Here is a 20,741-nt window from a genome sequence, read left to right on the forward strand (position 1 = left end):
CTACACTTACCCCCACACCTCCTCCCTCACCCTCACCCTCACCCCAGGCCCCAAGATGACTTTCCACATTAAGCAGATGTTCACTTGCACATCCGCCAATGTGGTATACTGCATCTGCTGTACTGGTTGTGGCCTCTACATTGGGGAAACCAAGCGAAGGCTTGGGGACTCCTTTGCAGAACACCTACGCTCGGTTCACAATAAACAACTGCACCTCCCAGTCAAAAATATTTTAACTCCCATTCCTTAGACAACATGTCCAACCTGGGCCTCCTGCAGTGCCATAATGATGCCACCCGTAGGTTGCAGGAACAGCAACTCATATTCCGTTTGGGACCCCTGCAGCCCAATGGTATCAATGTGGATTTCACCAACTTCAAAATCTCCCCTCCCCCCACTGCATCCCAAAACCAGCCCAGCTCGTCCCCACCTGCCTAACCTGTTCTTCCTCTCACCTATCCCCTCCCACCTCGAGCTGTACCTCCATTTCCTACCTACTAACCTCATCCCGCCCCCTTGACCCGTCTGTCCTCCCTGTCTCTCCCTATTTATTTCAGAATCCTCTCCCCATCCCCCTTTTCTGATGAAGGTCTAGGCCTGAAACGTCAGCTTTCCTGCTCCTAAGATGCTGCTTGGCCTGCTGTGTTCATCCAGCTCCACACTTTGTTATCTTGGATTCTCCATCTGCAGTTCCCATTATGTCTAACCATGAAAAGCTTCCTGCTTTTGTGTCTGCTGTAAACAGCAAGGCAAGACAGAAGTACTATCAGCTTGGAGGATCTGCCTGAGGAGCCAAAGTGCAAAAATAGGCAATGCAAGACAGAGACTTGGTGATCATTCAGGAAGCCTCAAAGTGAGGGTGTGCTAAGACAGTGAGGAAACAAACTTGAGAGGCAGCCAATGTATAAACTGGGTATCAGAGATAATGGGAACTGCAGATGCTGGAGATTCCAAGATAATAAAATGTGAGGCTGGATGAACACAGCAGGCCAAGCAGCATCTCAGGAGCACAAAAGCTGACGTTTCGGGCCTAGACCCTTCATCAGAGAGGGGGATGGGGGGAGGGAACTGGAATAAATAGGGAGAGAGGGGGAGGCGGACCGAAGATGGAGAGTAAAGAAGATAGGTGGAGAGGGTGTAGGTGGGGAGGTAGGGAGGGGATAGGTCAGTCCAGGGAAGACGGACAGGTCAAGGAGGTGGGATGAGGTTAGTAGGTAGCTGGGGGTACCTACTAGGTACCTGGGGGTACCCAGCTACCTACTAACCTCATCCCACCTCCTTGACCTGTCCGTCTTCCCTGGACTGACCTATCCCCTCCCTACCTCCCCACCTACACCCTCTCCACCTATCTTCTTTACTCTCCATCTTCGGTCCGCCTCCCCCTCTCTCCCTATTTATTCCAGTTCCCTCCCCCCATCCCCCTCTCTGATGAAGGGTCTAGGCCCGAAACGTCAGCTTTTGTGCTCCTGAGATGCTGCTTGGCCTGCTGTGTTCATCCAGCCTCACATTTTATTATCGTATAAACTGGGTGTTTGTCATTGCAGGCAAAGTGTTTTTGAAACAGCATTGCAGTGCTAGCTGTCAGTGAACCCCAAAGTGCAGAAGTGTTCTGCAACAGATCTGACAGCTGTAATGATGATTCTAATCGGCTGGTACGTGTTGGATGTCAGCATCTGTGAACAAGGGATGCATGTGGCTGATACCCTGGAGCATACCTTAAAACATTTTGCTGAGTTCCCAAGATGGTAGCCTGGAAGAGTTAGCAATGAGCTGGCCTTGCCAGGTACTCACTCAGGCTTTCATGTGGGAATTGTAATTGTCTATTTTCCTCATGACAAATGGTAGGATAGGACACTGCATTCTAATGGTCCCAATGTCAATGTCAGTCTCACTGGATTTTTCTTACAATTCTGTCAGCTTTCTTGCTATAGGCTATTTTCCTTAGGTCCCTATAAAATTCTGCATGTTTTGTTTTATCCCCTATGCATTTGTCTTCAAAGTGTTCTTCAAGGTTTAAAATTATGGTAAAATCTTGTCTTAAAAAGTGCAGTTTATGGTATTTTCTTGATGTTATAACTCTTCATATCTGAGATTACAAAGAGATCTTGATAAACTGAGTCACCAAGTTGAGGAGTGGCAGAAAGAGTTCAATTTGGATAAATGCAAGGTATTGCATTTTGGTAAAACAATCAAGGGCAGGACTTGTAAAACTAAAAGTAGTGCTTTGGGACGAGTGTTGTAGAACCAAGAAACCTGAAGATTCAGGTACATAATTCTTTGAAATTTGCCTCACATACAGTTAGGGTGTTTGAGAGGGCACATAGCATGCTTACTTTCATTGTTCACATCTTTGTGTGTAGGAGTTGGGGTGTTATTTCAAGATTGTACAGGACGTTGGTGAGGCCGCTTCTGGAGTACTGTGTCAAGTTCTGGTTGCCCGGTTATAGGAAGCATATTGTTAAGCTGGAAAAGGTTCAGAGGGTTGCTGGGAATGGAAGATTTGAGTTCGGGGGAGAGGCTGGAAATTTTTTCACTGAAGCGTGGAAGGTTGAGGGGTGACCTGAGAGATTTATAAAATCATAAAGGATATAGATAAGATGAATGGCAGGTGTCTCTTCCATGGGGGAGTGGGAATTTCAAGACTAGGATTTCAAGGCTATTTTTAAGGTGAGAGGAAAAAGATTTAAAAAGACATGAGGGCCAGTTTTTTTCATGCAGAGAGTGGTTTGTGTGTGGAATGAACACTTAGAGTAAGTAGTGGATGCGAGTATAGTTACAATGTTTAAAAGACATTTAGATAAGTACATGAATAAGAAATGTTTGATGCGTTATGGGCCAAGCCCAGGCAGGTAGGATTAATTTAGTTTGGGACTATCTTCAGCATGCACTGGTTGGACTGAAGGGTCTGTTTCCATGCTGTATGACTCTATGACTCTTAATAGAAATGTTATTATATGAATATTCCTAACAGGCTTGTTTCCACTTTTCAGCAGGAAGAAAATTAATATTTTCATTGAAATATGTTGGTTGATGACTCCGTTAAAGTAACAAGAATCAATCAAAGTAGAGAATAACTTGTTTCATTTAATGATCATTAAGCACTCAATGCCGCAAAACAGTCAATATATATTTGATGTCTGGTCAATATGTTATGTATACTAATGTTACAGCCAATTCATGCACAGGAATTTACTGTTCAAAGCAATGAAATAAATGATCAGTTACTCTGTTTTGCTAGTGTTGGTTGGGAGGTAAATATTGACCAGGACTCCAGGAGACTTTATCTGTTTCTTTTTGAATAATGCCATGGCATACACTCAAACAGGTAGACATGTCCTTGGCTTAACACCTAAACCAAAACATGCCATCTCCAGCAAATGGAACAATGTCGCAAACTATAGAGAAGTGTCTGTTTAGATTAAGAGGTCATGGTTTGTGCTGTAGCTTGAAACCATAGCCTGAAATAAAAGCAAGCAGGTTCCATTGGTACATGGTGGCATATAGTATTGTGGATTTGCACAAATAATTTGATACAAGAGTAATAAACACTGATATCCCCAATAGTGATTTCTACTCTATCTTTTTAGAATTCTGTTTTAGAAATAGCACCAAAATTGAAAAATTAGTCTCATTTCCTTTTATCAATGCAAAATATTCATAATGTTCAGGCTATCAAGAAGAGCAAAGAGTGATTTGAATCTCCAAGAAGGTAGTGAAAAGTTGACCCTGTTGGAAAGTATACCATTGTGTATGTAATTGTGTATGTGTGTATTCACAATGTGTGCTGCTGAATGTTTCCATTGCGTGAAAGACTGGAGCTAATTTCAGGAGGACTTAGGCTATAGTACTGGTCATAAAACATAAAATTCGATTATATTGAGAAAAGGGAAACTAGTTATGCCTGCTGAAAGCTCTTCAGAAAAATCATCAAGTGATGTTGAAGTTGTTGTAACGAAACATTTTTTATAATCATTTGTAAAGAAGTTATGGTTGATTGCATTGGCATCATAGATTTGAAGAGATTATAGAAATAGGACGAGGTGTGGCCTTGGAGGAATTTGAAAATGAAGGTGAAAATTTTAAAGTCAAGATATTGCTCGACCTGGAGCCAGTGAAGCTCAACACAAACATGCAGATAATTTGCCTACAGCTGTTCAATATTTATGGGTGGCAAAGTTTCCCATCATTGTGACACAGTCAAAATGTTATTCCTCGAATCATTGTGTGAAGAGAAATGTTTGTGGCTAAGTTTCTTGTTGTGATAAAGCTCTGAATTATTAAATTTGTAAATTGCTTATTAATTTCTTTATTCCTCCAGACTTAAATGTAGCAGCCTCTGACAAGAAACAACAAGTTCCTAAAATTAATCTGTGCATCTCTCTCAAATGCTTTTTCACAATCACAGAAAAGAATTATAATTATTAAACCGTTGACAATTTTTTTTCCTCAACAGGGAAGTGACAGCGAATGTGAAGTTGATCAAAACAGACCGAAGACACATTCTTTTGTTAATCACTACATAAGTGATCCTACATATTACAACTCATGGCGAAGGCAGCAGAAAGGCATCTCAAGAATTCAGGCTTACAATTACACAGAAAGTAAATCAGGTGATCCAGTTCATAATCACCAACCTTCCACTAATTCGACCAGCAGCATCCATGCGCCTCAGGCCACACAGCAAGGCAGCCTCTACCGAGCTAAACGGAGTCTAACACCCACACCCCAACTTCCTTCCAATAATACCAGCCAGTCAAGCACCCTGTATCGGCCTGCTAGCAGCCTCGCTCCAGGATCCAGAACCCCACTAGCAGGATTTTCTTCTTTTGTTTAAACTATGCTGAAAGGTATTTTCTTCTTAGTTCTGAAGTATTATTGTGTGGAAGACAATCACAAATCTGCTATTTACAAACATGCAGATTTTATTTATTGGAAAAAACACAACAGAAAGGGGTAAAAACCATCAGACCATCCTGTACAACATCCTGTCATGGTCTGAAGAGAAAGAGGTCTCCAGCAACTATAAAAGAATGGAGGGGCAGACAGTTTGCCACAAAGAATTAGTTTTGCTATCTAATGGGCTTCATTCTGATCAGCTGAGTGGTGTATGAATTTCACGTATGTCTATAAACATTGGAGAAAAACATTACTTGATGCCATTGTAGCCAATTGGCCAAATCAAAAAATCTGAGGGCTGTTGTTGTGCCCATTATATATAAAATGAACAGTTCTAATTTAGTTGCTATCCTTGTTATTTGCAACTATTTTTATTGACTAGTTTTCACTTTATTACCGCTGCATGACTGTTACAGTGTGACTCCTCAATAAGCTTGAATCATTTATCTGTGGATCAAATGCTGTAATGCTGATAATTTTAACATTTTTAAAAAAAAACTTTTCATTGGACAAATCTTCAGATTCATATCTGATGTTTTAAAAAGTCTGCCTTTTCTTTGTCTGTTAACTCGTGAGTCGTCATTCACAAAATCAAAAACTGCATGAATCACAAGACATTATTGGCCATGTCTTTGTAAAGTCCACAATCATTGTGCTATAAGACCTTTTCTTAATAGTTTCTTACAAAATGCAAGCTTTTTCTCAAATGTAAGGCAAGTGATTCAGTTTGTTTCTAGCAGGAGAAATGTCAATGAGATATCTCATCTGAAGAACCTAATGGGTCAGGTTTGTCAGTAGATTTTCTTTCACAGTGTAACTGTTTGCAATGCAAAGATTCCCCTTTTCTAATGGCTGAAATCTGGAACATTTGGCTTTAGCTAGTAAACTTCTTTTTCCACTTATTCTATCCCTAAATTTAGTTATATTGAGAACTGGTTACAAAAATTGTATCAAATACAAATTAGTTAATTCTGACAAATTTCTCTGACTGTGTTAATAAATTCAAAAATACTTTAGGCATACATTTGCCAAATCCAGTTATCAGTCTCATGTCATTTTAACTTTGTAAACAGTCAAGTACAATGGTTTCTCCTTTCAATTTGATTTCTTCTGCACGGAGATGTCACTGCAGTTACAAAGAATGACAGAGTAATACCATGTAGAGCCATTGTAGTAGATGTGCATAGCGGCAGAGTAGCATTACATGGAGAAATGATGATTGCTATGGTGAACAACATTTAATTACATCTAATGACGAACAATAAAATAGGAGTGACACATATTCTTGTATCTGTAACATAAAACGTCATTACTGAAAGAGTCACTAGCAGTCACCATTTATGTTTCTCAGAACAGTTCTTAGCAAAATTGGCAAGTTGGTGCAACAAGGAAAACAACTGAACCCTTGGGGAAAAATAATTTATATAGGTCACATTATGGACTTTCAAAAAGTAATGCATGTTTCCCCAAATCAGTTTTATGTTCCTTATTCTTTCTGCTCTACAGACAGTTGTAAAAATATGATTCACCACAGCAGTGATTTTAATCTGACTATAATGATTAGATACATTGTGATTCTTTTATCAATGAAGAAAATTGGATGCTCTGTTATCTACAGTTCACCTCCAAATTTAGATTCAAGTTGATTTGCAATGTCAGAGGAGTATGTATCTTTGAATACCAATTGAGTGTTCTTTAGCGTGGTATATTCTGATGTGATGGTGGATTCTGGCCTTCAGGTCAGTGTGCGTATAGTCATTTGTATCAAATATTGATGTTTATTATGAAAAGAAAACAGGAAAATTTAATGATAGTTCTAACATATCCATATGGAAAACATCATGATGTGATCCTGGCCCACTAGGATCATTTCTAAGTACTAGTATTTTGTTTCTGTAAAATAATAACAGAAATATAGCAAATCCTATACGAGTTGGTGGCAGATCATATTAGTGCAGCAATAGTGCATAATTAAATAAATAAATACACAAATTATGAAACTTACTTTGGGACCATATCTCTCACATCATTGGTCACCATCAGCCTCCAAATTAAATGTCTAATTAAGATGCCAATCTGTATCAGGAACACATAACTCTAATCAATATTTTAAATTGATACCAAAGCTGGGAATTTTGCAGACCCATAAGGAATGTAATTATTGAATTAGTGGCAGTGGATATTCCATACTGAAGCAACACTTGTTGTCTGATGAAAACAGAATTACATCTTTAAAATAATTGTGGTTTTAAAATTAATGAGTCAATGTAATAATATGTCCCTGATGAAATAGATTCTCCTGGTAGCAACCAAGAGTTTACAACATAGAGTTGAAAGGAAGCTATCTAGGTAAATATAATATTAGCTTTTAAATTCAAAGTCAATCTTTTGCAATATTTGAGGTTTTGTTTCAGTCAGTTTTTTTTAAGTTATATCACAACTGGCATAAGTTTGCAAGGAAGCAACAAAATATTTAGGTATAGAAATACATATTTATGTTACATATATAGAAACCCATTATGCATATATTTATCTTTCCTATTTCATAATTATCATAAAAATAATTTCCAATGACAATTGTCGTTTTCTAAGAAATACTAGGGTCACTGGCCACAATTCGCAATGCAAGAATACACAAAGATTAAAAAGAAAATGGGAAAAAACAAAGCAATAGATTGGCAGAATGAAGAGAGGCTGACAGAGATATGTTTTCCATGGTTTTGAGATGCTGAAGAGACTGAGTTAGGTAAAGGAGTAGATCATGGGATTAGTCCTTAAATAACAAAGGACCAGCTTGCATTCATGACCATTGGAACTGTCCACAGAAGAAGTGTGAGCCTTTGAATGTCAATTTGAATGCTATAAGTCATGTTCAACACAGTGCTGTCTACAGGAAATATGTGGTAATGTCTCTTCAACTAATTAGATTGAAGAATCCTCATTGAGCCAAGCAAAATATAAACTTGTAAGTATATTATTAAAATATGTAATTCAATCTAAAATAATGTCTAGAAAATAAAGTGAGGTAAAGAATTGCACTGAGGGAAATAAGAGACAAAGAGAACGTAAAAAGGTGACTTTTTAAAATTCCTTTATGGAGTGTGGGATAGCTGGCTTGGCCAGCATTAATTGCCATCCCTAATTGTCCTGAGGACAATTAAGAATCAACCACATTGCGGTGGGTCTGATGTTACATGTAGATCATACCAGGTAAGGATGGCAAATTTCCTTCCCAAAGGACTGAGGAAAACAAATGTGTTTTATGACAATCAACAGTGATTACATGGCCCCATTAGATTTGCTTTTTATTCTAGATTTTCATTGAATTTTAACTTCACATTCTGCAATGGTGGAGTTCAAAGCTATGTCCACAGAACAATAGCCCATGCTTGTGAATTACTAGTCCAGTGGCATTATCAATAAGCCACCACCTCCTCCCTCATTATAATTAAAATCTGAGGGAATATGGCTGTACATCTATAAAAGTTAATTTCGAGAGGTCATATTGCAAAATTAAGGTTTATCACATTATTAAAAATTTATTTCATTTCAACTGAATTCACAGGCCTTATTTTTTTCTGTCATGCTTGGTACTTAGCCAATTGATTAGCACATCAAATTCACACCTTCATTTTTGCTGAATCTCTTGGCAAAATACAAATATGGTGTGATTTGCTTATGAGCAGGGCAACTCAGACAGCAGCTTCATTATTTTCGCACTAATGCAGATGACAAAAGTTTCAGTCCAATTTACTCATGATGATGCGAATTGTTACATTTATTACTATGCTCAATACAAAATACAGGCAATTCTATCTAAATTCTAATGTGTAATGCACAAGATTACCTTGGCCTGAATTCACTGTTCTTGGGAGGTGTAAGTTTATTCAGATTAAGCTTTGAATATGGTACTAAAGTTTTAATCTGATAGTAGTGCTTGTTACAGTACCCTTTTTGCAGTGAGTAAATTTCTTCAAAGTGACCACTCAACTCAGAATCTGTCATATTTGATAATGGCATAAATTGGGGATAGTTTTTAATACATATTGGTCAAATATAGTGTGTGCACTGGTGTATGCTTACAGTTTAAACAAGAACTGACATTGGAGGATGTCTAGTTGTTTAAATTCATGATCACTGTAGTTTTGAGTGGGATCTGAATTATGCTAGTTGAGTTACCTCCCTGATCAGTATCTTGATAACTTCAACATCAATGTACAGGAATTCCAGTCGAGCTTTTCAATATTTTTAACAATGCAGCAACTTCCTGCAGAAAAACAAGTCCCAATTAGAATGAAAATAAGACTGAAGCATTGAATGTGAGGCTCGCAGTTCTGCTAACTAGAATATGGTGTGCTGATGGTCTATATAGACAAAATACTACTGTGTTTCTGCTGAGTTAGTTGGTTTCAAGTGGAGCAACAGCAGGACACCATAACTGGTCTAAATGCTCCAGCGCACAGAAAAATCAAGCACGGTTACAATTACTAATCCCTATTCTAACTTCCACTGGAAAATATGCATATTTGGATGATTTTACTGGAAATATAGATGAATAATTGACAAAATACTCTCAATCACTATTTTACAACGTGAAAAAATACCTAGATCAATGAAAAAAAACCTCTCTATATTTAGGATATTCTTCTTGTTCCTCCCTGTTAAAATGGAAATTTCAGTCATTAAAATGTGATACAATATATTATCACAGTGATCTGTGTAAGTGTGAATATTGTCATAAATTAATCAGTTATGACACATTGACAATTGATATTTACATTATTCAGTTCTCCTATTCTCCTGCCACTTATAATGTATACACATACATTGTAAAGCAGTATTCACAGAAAAAGTTACAAACTATTTTGAGGAGACTTTAAATAATTAATGTAATGTCAGAGTTCACTTGAAAGTTTATAATAGGACAGATTTTGTTCTTGCAGGTTATGACATCGTTTGCTTCATCGTTGTAAACTTACTTCACAAACACAAAATAAAAGCATGTAGTTATGTTTATTGCGAACAAAGAATAGATGCAAGCTGGTGTCTTGCTTCAATCAGATCCAGTGTAAATTTAGTCAGTCACTAGCTTACAAAATGAAAATTGTATCTTTGGAGGAATTTTCCCATTCTGTTAAAAAAAAAGGGCAAGCATGTTTGGTGACAATTCATCCACCAACCCCAGTGCTGAGGGAACTTATCCAATCACTCACCGATCAGTTCAATAAGCACTGACAGGAGAGCATGGATAAGTTTTTCAATGAATCACAAGCTTCGACACTGGTATCCCAGGTCACCAGAAACTACCAGCCAGTTAAAGGCCAGTAGCTTCTGGGTCGGAAAGTCTGCAGGTCAAGGTCACTCCTCATTGGATTCAGTGATGAGAAAGTAAACACTTTTTGAACTCCTCATGGAGCCAGAGGCAAAGACACGTGGGTGGCTTTCAGACATCATTTCCTTGACCCCACCTTCCATGACTCTGATTGCCCCCACCCCAGCAGTCAGGTCACCTGATTTCCAAGTTAGGAAACTGGCTGCCTGTTTCACCCACCAGTGAGACAGATGTTTGGTTATCAGCTAATTGAGGCATTTAAAATAGCCATTATTTGAGCACTTAAGGCCCTTAATTGGTGACAAGTGGAGCTTCTTGTCCAAAACATAATTAGTGAGATGGTGGTGAGTTTCTCTTTCAAAAAGATTATTATTTCCCCTTCCTGCCATTCTCACAGAATAGGGAAATTGAATTCCTGTATTTCACTTTGTATATTATCTAGCCATAAAGTAGACCTCAAATTAAATTTTAAAAACTGCCTAAAGATATGCACGGGCCAGCAAAACATAGTATGTGGCGAATGTTGAGGCACCTGTAGCATAGCATCCTTACCACTGAGCCAGCAGATCCGGGTTTAAGTCCAGCCTATCCAGAGATGTCATAACACATCTGAACAAGTTGGTTAATAAATATCTATGCTGAGTGTAAAATTGAACCACCAATCAGTTTACATTGTTACCGTTTCAGTCAATTACTTTCTGGAGATGGTGGAAGACTGGAAGCGAGACACAATGTGCTCTTAAGATCATTGTTGAACCTTGAAAAACTTTTTTTATTTTGAATACTGTATTACTTAATCAGCACACTGACAGAAAGTATTCTTAAGAATTTGAAAACTACAGTTGTTGTCTCAATTGTTTGCAAATGGTGTTACACATAGAATGGTGAGATTTTTTAAAATCAAAATTCTGTTTCTCACAAGTGACTTCTAGTGAGTCAGAAAATCACCAAAGTGCTGTATTTTAGTAGGTTTTGTTTTAGAAGTAACGACTTGTATTTACATAACAATTCTATGATAACAAAATACTTAAAAGATGCATCACGTGAATATTATAAAAACAAAATGTAACATTAAGCCACATTGGGAGAATTGGGGTAATTGACTAAATGCTTGATCAAATAAGTGGGTTTTGAATAGTGTCTTAAAGGAAAAATTGAATTAGAGAGCAGAAGCTTTTAGGCAGAAAAATCCTGAGCTTTGACAAATCAGGATTGACCCAGCAGAGTAGAACTGGGATCTGGCAATTTTTTAAAAATTCACTGTACAAACACGGTTTGGAAAAGTGCACTTTTCTTTATCTCCAGGATCTGTATTTGATTTCACACCATGCCAATACATGGAACTTCACCTTCTACAAAGTCTTTAATTAACCTATTACTGGTAAGATTTTAGTTGGTGAAAATTGACTCTTTATTAAAGACAGCGTAATAATAGTAAAAAATGGTATTATTCACATGATTGTAGCAGTGATGCACTTCTGAGATTCACGTTACATAAGATGTGACAGCAGTCATCTTTATATCACATTCGGTGCAGACAATGGGCTAATCGAAATGCTTCATTCAACAATCTTTTAACCAATGTTACAAAATAGCCAGATGGTGGGCAAAACACATGTATCTCTTGTCATAATTGCTGCTATAAGACCTAAGCAACTTTGATGGTCAGGTCTTACAACTATAGGGTTGCTGTGTCAAACCAGCTGCCTCCTGACTCCATTAAAAGAAAGGATGTCAGTGCATTTAATAAATAACTCCCAGCAATTAGTATGAGATCCAATGGTTGGGTTGATCAATACTTTATTTGATTCACTTCAATATTAAAATTACAGAACGTCCAATATATATTTTGGAACCTCTTCATTTATTCCATTCCATCAATGTTGCCATCCTTTGGGGGTCCCAGTTGTGGAGCAAATGCCAGCATCCTTACCCCGGTCCAGGAGGCCCATCCTTTCCAAAGATGTGTAATAATATGGCAGAATAGGTTGATTAGAAAAATTAGTTAATAAATTTGGCCTCCTATCTTAGAGTGATACTCTAGCCACCTATCTCAATTCCCCTAATAAGATAATTGTGACCAGATTATTAACTGACTGGGGTGCCATATACCAGCAATTAGTGTTATATTACAATAGGTGGTTACAGTTAAAAGGAAACCAAAATATGTGAATTTGGAAGTGTTTCTTTCCTTGCACTTCACAATCCTAAATTAATTGTATTGTCTACTCTTTCACCTTGGAGCCTGCATTTGTAGAAGAAAGAACAAACTTTATAAAGCTTTTTTAAAGAAGTGTTCTTTCACCTTTAGAACTTAGGTTTTAGTCACCGAGAGGGTGTAATAAAAATGTATTTTTGTCTGGCTGCCAAAATTCCACCGTAGAACCTAATACTACCAACAAGAAATTTAAAGAAATAAAATCCCTGGGTGTAAATAGTGGCCAAAAGGGGAATAGCAACTGCAAATGTTAACCAGTCATTTTTAATGATATTTGTGATCTTTATATAAAAAAGTGTTTCTATATATTTTCTTAAAATTTCTGAAATGGTACTATTGTTTTTAATCCTGTGTAATTCAAAATCATGAAGAAAAATGCTTTATTTTAGAAATCAATATTTAGAAGTAGCAGCTATTTCACTCTTCAGTTTTAAGGAAGTACAATAAATGGCAGATATGTCAATATGATAGGTCCAAACTGAGGGATGTTCATCTACATATTATTTCATCTTCATCTGGTAAATCTGACTTTTTATCAGTCTGTAAAATGTTAACAAAGAAAACTGCCCCCAGTTATGCCTATGTTCACTTTATGTTATAATGCTGAGTCCAAAGATCAAAACCGGTTTTATGGAAATTAACACCATTCACATGCTGTGACATTTTCTGCTGTGTGATGGAAATCCTGCTATGAAATGTGGACTTAAAATATTGCTTTATTCTTTTTCATTATCAGTTAAAAGTGTGAAATTTCGCAATTATGTTTGTTTTAAAGATCTGTGTATTTGCATCATTCTTTTAGTGGTTTAAGCTCTTTATAGATAATATTTTGCCAAAGTCATGCCAAATTGTGCTGTCTATAAAAATGTTATTGTTTCATTCGTGTTTCTCTGTACACAGTACTTTGCTGTTGTGATTTTTTTCTGATATGCCTTGTTCATGATGTTTGAATACATTAGTTTTGTCTTTGTTTCCCTGCTCCCTGATGTTTGGCTTTATTATAAATCTCAGGTTAATGCAGATATTTATCAATACATTGAACAATTTTTACACCATATACGGTCATAGAAAATTGAGATATATTTTGAGGCTAATATTTCAAATAATGCTTCAAGGAAAGACATACATATTTGTTTATTTTTCCTGAATAATTATTCCTTTGAGGAAATATTAGGGCATGAAAAGAGTGTTTTCTGTATGATATGTTGGCAAGAATCAACACAATCTGCAGTGAGGTCTGAATAAATTCACCATTGCTCTGCTGACCTTCTTTTCCATATAATGTTGGTGATTCTGTCGAGTTGATGAACAGAGTACATTACAGCGCAGGACAGGCCAGTAAGATTAGATTAGATTAGATTCCCTACAGTGTAGAAACAGGCCCGTGAAGCATCCCAGCCAGACCCACCCCCCTATAACCCACACACCCCTGAACACTATGGGCAATTTAGCATGACCAATCCACCTAGCCTGCACATCCTTGGACTGTGGGAGGAAACCAGAGCACCTGGAGGAAACCCACGCAGACACGGGGAGAATGTGCAAACTCCACACAAGCAGTCACCTGAGGCTGAAATTGAACCCGGGTCCTTGGCGCTGTGAGGCTGCAGTGCTAACCACTGAGCCACCGTGCTGCCCCATAAGGGTTCTGATATATGTCATTACAAGGTTTGTGGTCATTTTCAGTTTTATATGTGGCCAAGAAGAACATAATTTCTATTCTCATTAAGCAGAGAGCTGAATAAGATGACATCTATGACACAAATACAACGGACATTTAAGGACATAACAGCTAGGAGCAGGTGTAGACAATTCAGCTCCTTCATTCTGCTCTGCCATGTGATACAATGATGGCTGATCTCATCTCATCCTCAGTTCCACTCTTCTGCCTGTTTTCCATAACACTTCAACTCATTGGTAATTAAGAATCTGTCCATCTCCTTCTGTCTATTATCCAGTTTCAATTGAATTGCCAAACCTCTGACAAGAACTATACTTAAAAAATTAGCATTCACATCTTGCATGGATCACAAGATGGAAAGCATTTGACATTTTTTTTATGAGAAGTGGGGAAATAACAAATATTTCATAAACTAAGCAACCTGCTTCAGTTTATCGTGTAGTTAGTTTGGTCCAATTTCATTGAAATTTACATTGAGATACACGTGAGATTTCAGTTAAATCTGAGCAGTTTATACATGCAGCATTTACAGAATTTTATTTGTACACCAAATAACATTTCCTATTTGCTGAAGTTAAATTTATGGAATTAAAAATGTCATGTATAAGCTATAACTACTCTTCCTATGGTTTCTAACATTCGCAAACTATTTCAGTCAAAAGGTTTGGAGGAATTTGTTCATTCTTGCACCATTATCTTACACTTACAAATGAAAAGATCAGAGTTTTGCCACATTAGTAGCATGCCATTAAAATCCTCCATCTTGGAGAAGATTTTCTATGCAGGTGGTAACGCATTAGGTTCAATTTTTGATAGGTCCCCACCTCTCTCTATATCATTGTAACTTGTGAATCTGAACTGAAGGCAATGAAATGCAACAGTGAGAAGTAAGCAGTAAACTGAACCCTAAATATTTAATTTCAAGGCTAGTTGTATTGTACAAAGAATTCAGTCTTTATAACTCAGGATAGTCATTTCAAATGCCAGATCTGTCATCGGCAACATCCAGTCTGACATTTGCCTGCTAAATGTTTTCAGCAACATATTTTTTTGAAGTTTAAGCAATATAACCTCTGTATAGAAGACCATATATTAATACAGTATTATTTGAGTAGCATTCATTTTTATTCCATCATTGTTTTCCCATCCACTGATTTAAGGCAAAATAAAGTCTCATGGATATAAGCAGTAATCCAGCAGCTTTATAATGAATTATTTTTATCTGAATCCAGACAACTAAGCTAATTCTGTTCTCCCAATCCTGGAATTCCCTTCCTAAGGATGTTGTGGGCCAACCTACAGCGCTTGGACTGCAGCGGTTCAAAAAGGAAACTCACCATCACCTTATCAAGAGCTACTAGGGATCGGCATTAAATGCTGGACAGCTAGCAATACCCATGTCCCAAGAATGAATGAAAAAAGCAATGTCCACATATTCATACTTACCCAGATAAATATCTAAAATAAAATCTGACTCAGTTTTTTTCAACTGTAATGGAATGCAAGGGTAATTTGATGATTATTTGTTTATTAAATACAGGGAAGTTTCAGCAACAAAAATACTTCCACGGTGATAAGTTTATTGATCTTTCCAACACAGTTTTGCTTCCTGTAACTAGTGTTTCATTGCATACAACAATGTTTTAGTTTGTAGTAATTATAGACATAGACATAGAACATAACAGCACAGTACAGGCCCTTCGGCCCTCGATGTTGTGCCGACCTGTCATACCGATCTCAACTTCCCTCCATACCAGGCAACATCCTAGTAAATCTCTGCACCCTTTCCAAAGCTTCCACATCCTTCTTATAATGCGGTGACCAGAACTGTACACAATACTCCAAGTGCGGCTGCACCAGAGTTTTGTACAGCTTCACCATAACCTCTTGGTTCCGGAACTCGATCCCTCTATTAATAAAAGCTAAAACACTGTATGCCTTCTTAACAGCCCTGTCAACCTGGGTGGCAACTTTCAAGGATCTGTGTACGTGGACACCGAGATCTCTCCGCTCATCTACACTACTAAGAATCTTACCATTAGCCCTGTACTTTGCCTTCTGGTTACTCCTACCAAAGTGCATCACCTCACACTTGTCTGCATTAAACTCCATTTGCCACCTCTCAGCCCAGCTCTGCAGCTTATCCGTCTCCCTGCAACCTACAGCATCCTTCGTCACTATCCACAACTCCACCAACCTTAGTGTCGTCTGCAAATTTACTAACCCATCCTTCTACGCCCTCATCCAGGTCATTTATAAAAATGACAAAACAGCAATGGACCCAACACTGACCCTTGTGGTACACCACTAGTAACTGGTCTCCAGGATGAACATTTCCCATCAACTACCACCCTCTGTCTTCTTTCAGCAAGCCTGAACAGTTACATTTTCAAAAAATAACTTAATTAAAAATTGACATGCAAATTTAGTTTCAAAGTTACTCGAGATACAGCAGGGAGCATTAGAATAGAAACTTGACCGGAATTTTCCCAATCATCTGCAAATCTGACCAAGAACAAAATTTGAAAAGAGCACTTTGATCAGCTAACTGACACCTTCTATCCTCTGGCAGCTTTTACAGGGATGTGGTTTGCATTCAAGAGAATATTAAATGATTATTTAAATTGAAGCATAATGTACAGGAAAAGACAAAAAATTGACATTAAGTCTAAAAGCTCAATGAGCCAGTACAGGTATGATGGGCCAAATGGCCTCCTTGGCATTGTAACAATTCTGTGATTCTGTTCAGTGCAATAGAGTCTACCTGTGGGAAGCAGAGGATTGAGGCCATTATTGAGCCAACTGGCAAAAAGATGTTGTTACTACTGTATTACAGTCAGGCCCCCTCATGAGACCTGAGTTCTGAAATGAATGGAAGGCAGTCTTCCAGTGGTTAGCCTGTGTGGGGGCATTCATGGGTGCTTCCTTTCCATCAAAGACCAAGTGCAATGTGACAGCCACCGCAGCAGTTACAGGCCATCCTGTTTGCGAAGATAGTCTGACAGCTGTGGCCATGAGGAATTTGTTTTTGCATTTTACAAAGGTGCAAAGATAACTTCCCCATTTTGAAATGTCCTCAAGATCTCCATTTGTCTCAAGAGCACCCATCTCTCCCAGTGGAGCTGCTGGGCACCTTTCACTGTGGGACTACTGGGCATCCTATTTCATTGATTTGCTCACTATCTCTAGCTAGATCAAGTCCCCAGAGGTAGCTTCTTGATTTGCCCCTCATTGATAATCATGAACAATATCCTTGAATGGGCGCTTTCCGGGAATCCAATCATGAATTGAACTGAACATCAGGATTGGGACCCAATCTAGAAAATTCAGCCCTTATGCTTTAGAATGAACTGTCATTTGGAATTAAACATCTGGTACTGTTCTAGAGGTATCAAAATTTGTATATATAATGATTAATTTATCACAGCCAGTTCACAATGTAACCAGATTGCCACAATACTGAGGTTTTTATGACTCAAATTCAAGACTACATTTATTAATGAAAGCAAATAATGTAAATATTTATCACTACAGTCATGTCAGAGTTATAATTCAAGACAGCTGGACACTGAGTCACAGTTCCACCATGCTGGCTTACATTTAACAAGACTTGCACAAAAAGCAATAACTAGATTTCTGGACTCTGGTGTGCAACTAAATCCAGCCATGTTAAGCCAAAGCTGCTCTTTCTAGCAGAACATTGAAGGTGGCATGAAAATTGTAAAGGCAGTGTTTGTCTAAGGGTTATACCAACGTCAGAATCCATTGAACATAAAATATAGTGTTTAAACTGGCTCTGGCATGTTTACAATTTTTTAAGTTGGGTTTAAACTAACGAAGAGGATGCACCATGGGTGATGAGAATTTATATGTGAGCTGCATTGTTATGCTGAGAACCTGGTAAGGTGTCTCAATTTGTTACAGTTCCAGAGAGCATATCCAACTGGTTAGCTCCTGAGTGAGCAGGGATATACAGGCTCCTTCCTTTATTCATCTGCCCCTTGATTGATTGTAACAAGGTTAATTTTGAGTCAAGTCTTTTCCCTTCTCTAACAAGGTGTAGAGCTGGATGAACACAGCAGGCCAAGCAGCATCAGAAGAACACACGCACACACACAGATCAGAAATAACAGGTGAATCCTAAAAGATATCTAGTTGGCTGTTAGCACTTAGACTGAGCAATTCCTTTTACCTCTGATACTGGGGTGACTAAGGAATAGCTGTGCTCACAGTAGATTAATGCTCAAACCCAGGCTAGTACACGTGAGTACTTTTGGTCCCTAGCACACTCCAGTAGAGTGTAAACTGGCATTTTAACTCCTGTCATTGTGTACTCTTCAAGGGGAAAACATAAAATATATCTGCAGTTTGGGACATAATCCACAAGGGTTGTCTTGCTGTTGAGCAGGGAGCTCCCAACCCCTTGTTATCTTTTCAGCTGCAAGAGATCACAGTTCAGTCTGTTTTGATTTGCCTTTTCTTCTTTTGTAGGGTTAGTGTTTGAAGTTCCCTTCACATATTTAGGTGTGACATTCTGTGGATCTCATTCCCAGACTGTTAGCTTATTTTCATTTGTATCAGCCCTCTTTTAAAAATCACGTTTTGGAATTACAGGTTAAAAATGTCCATAGTACTTTGTAATTCTGACCCATGACCATGACAGTAATAATACAGTTCAATTCTCTTCATTTTCTCTGGCACTTTTTCTCTTCTCTCTCTTTGCTGAAGTGTATAATTGTAGTGAGCATAGTTCAATGGAGGATAATAAAATGTGAGGCTGGATGAACACAGCAGGCCAAGCAGCATCTCAGGAGCACGAAAGCTGACGTTTCGGGCCTAGACCCTTCATCAGAGAGGGGGATGGGGTGAGGGTTCTGGAATAAATAGGGAGAGAGGGGGAGGCGGACCGAAGATGGAGAGAAAAGAAGATAGGTGGAGAGAGTATAGGTGGGGAGGTAGGGAGGGGATAGGTCGGTCCAGGGAAGACGGACAGGTCAAGGAGGTGGGATGAGGTTAGTAGGTAGCTGGGGGTTCAATGGAGCTCAGATTACCTCTTGTACTTTGGAGAAGTAGCATTTATTCATAGGAATCCTTCAGTATTTATCAGCCGTTTATTCCACTATGATGGGCAAAAGGCAAATATGTGCCTGCTTTTTCACTTGATAAAAATGGATAATGACTAGATGTGAGTACCCAGAATGGTATCCTTCTCCCTAACTTAGGGATACTGACAACCACTCCAAAGCCCCTTTTGCCATCCCTAACAGGACTGTATTTAGTTAATACATCTCAATGATGTATTGGCCATCATGGTGGTAGGTGTGGAGGTAGGGGGTTTCTGGGGCCAATACAGAAAAGTGAACCTGACTGTAAATTTTGCAAAAGTAAAATAATTCAAGTATCACTTGCTGAGATGAGCTACTCAGATTTCAATTTAAGATTGCAGGAAAAGATTGCCAATGACCATGTTTTCAAATTACATTATGAATGATTCTCACAAAGGCTTTCAACAATAAATGCTATTTCTCCAAAGTACAAGAGGTACTCAGAGCTCCATGGAATATCCTCCTTTAATTCAGCTACCTGCAAAAATTTGTCACCATACTCTGCCTACTTCATGATGGTGTGCAAGTCCTGACTCTCACCAACAGGTCTACCACAGACCCAATTCAAGAGCAACCTGGGGTCAAGCAGGTATCTGTCATTGCACCAACACTCCTCCATTTTCCTGTTCTCAACGATCCACCACACCTCTATGAAGCTCCCTGCCAGAGTGGAGCAAACCTACAATATGTGTGGAAAGGTGTTCAACCTTTGCCTCCTGGCCAGAACCAAGGCCACCCCAACTTGTATCATTGAGCTGCATTACATAGATAATGCCCATGTGAGCATATGCTCAGAGGCCAAGCTACAAACCATCGTTGGCACGTTCACCAAGGCCTGAGAGAGATTGGGCCTCTGACTAAACACCTAACAAACAAAGGTTCTGTACCAGCCCTTAACCATCCCTGCTGCAAAAGACTGCCCTCAACCATCAAACGGTGAGCCCCTGAACAACGTGAATCATTTCTCATTTCAGGAGGCTCCTCTCAATGCAAGCAGACATTGTCATTGAAATCCAGCATTTGCTTCAGTGTGCCAGTGCAACTTCCAGACACCTAAGAAACAGTGTGTTCAAAGTCCAACACCTCAAGCTCAACACCAAGCTCATGGTCTAGAGTGGAGCAGTGGAGCCATGGACCCACCCTCAAGAAGATGGACCATGGACAGCTTGTACCTCAAATCCCTCAAAGGTTATCAGCAGCAGTGCCTTCGCAAAATCCTACAAATCTACTGGCAGAATACTTCCAGACCAATATCCCTGATATCGAGCATGCAATGGGCGAACCACATTGTCCACATTGGAGCCTGACACAAGACGCCATAAACAAGTGTTCTACTCTAAACTCTGCAATAGTAAGTGATCGCTAGGAGGGAAAAGTAAATGCTACAGGGACACCCTCCATAAACAAAAGAATATTCCTACAAAAGCCTGGGAATTGCTCGGCCTAGAACACGCAAACTACAGAAGGCACATCCGCAACAGCACCAATCACTTTGAGCATCACCGAGTG

General features: G+C 38.7%; 1 protein-coding gene across 4 annotated transcripts in view; it reads left to right on the forward strand.

The window, feature by feature from the left end:
• sdk2b (sidekick cell adhesion molecule 2b) overlaps window positions 1-14,907 on the forward strand; it is an 892,722-nt gene extending 877,815 nt beyond the window's left edge. For all 4 annotated transcript variants that reach the window (XM_059653700.1, XM_059653701.1, XM_048555196.2 and 1 more), the window contains one exon: window positions 4,454-14,907. In XM_059653700.1, coding sequence (XP_059509683.1) covers window positions 4,454-4,834 — 381 coding nt within the window. In that variant the 3' untranslated portion in view covers window positions 4,835-14,907. The remainder of the gene's footprint in view (window positions 1-4,453) is intronic.
• Window positions 14,908-20,741: the final 5,834 nt, after the last annotated feature.

This window comes from Stegostoma tigrinum, chromosome 22 (assembly GCF_030684315.1).
Source record: "Stegostoma tigrinum isolate sSteTig4 chromosome 22, sSteTig4.hap1, whole genome shotgun sequence".
NCBI lineage: Eukaryota > Metazoa > Chordata > Chondrichthyes > Orectolobiformes > Stegostomatidae > Stegostoma > Stegostoma tigrinum.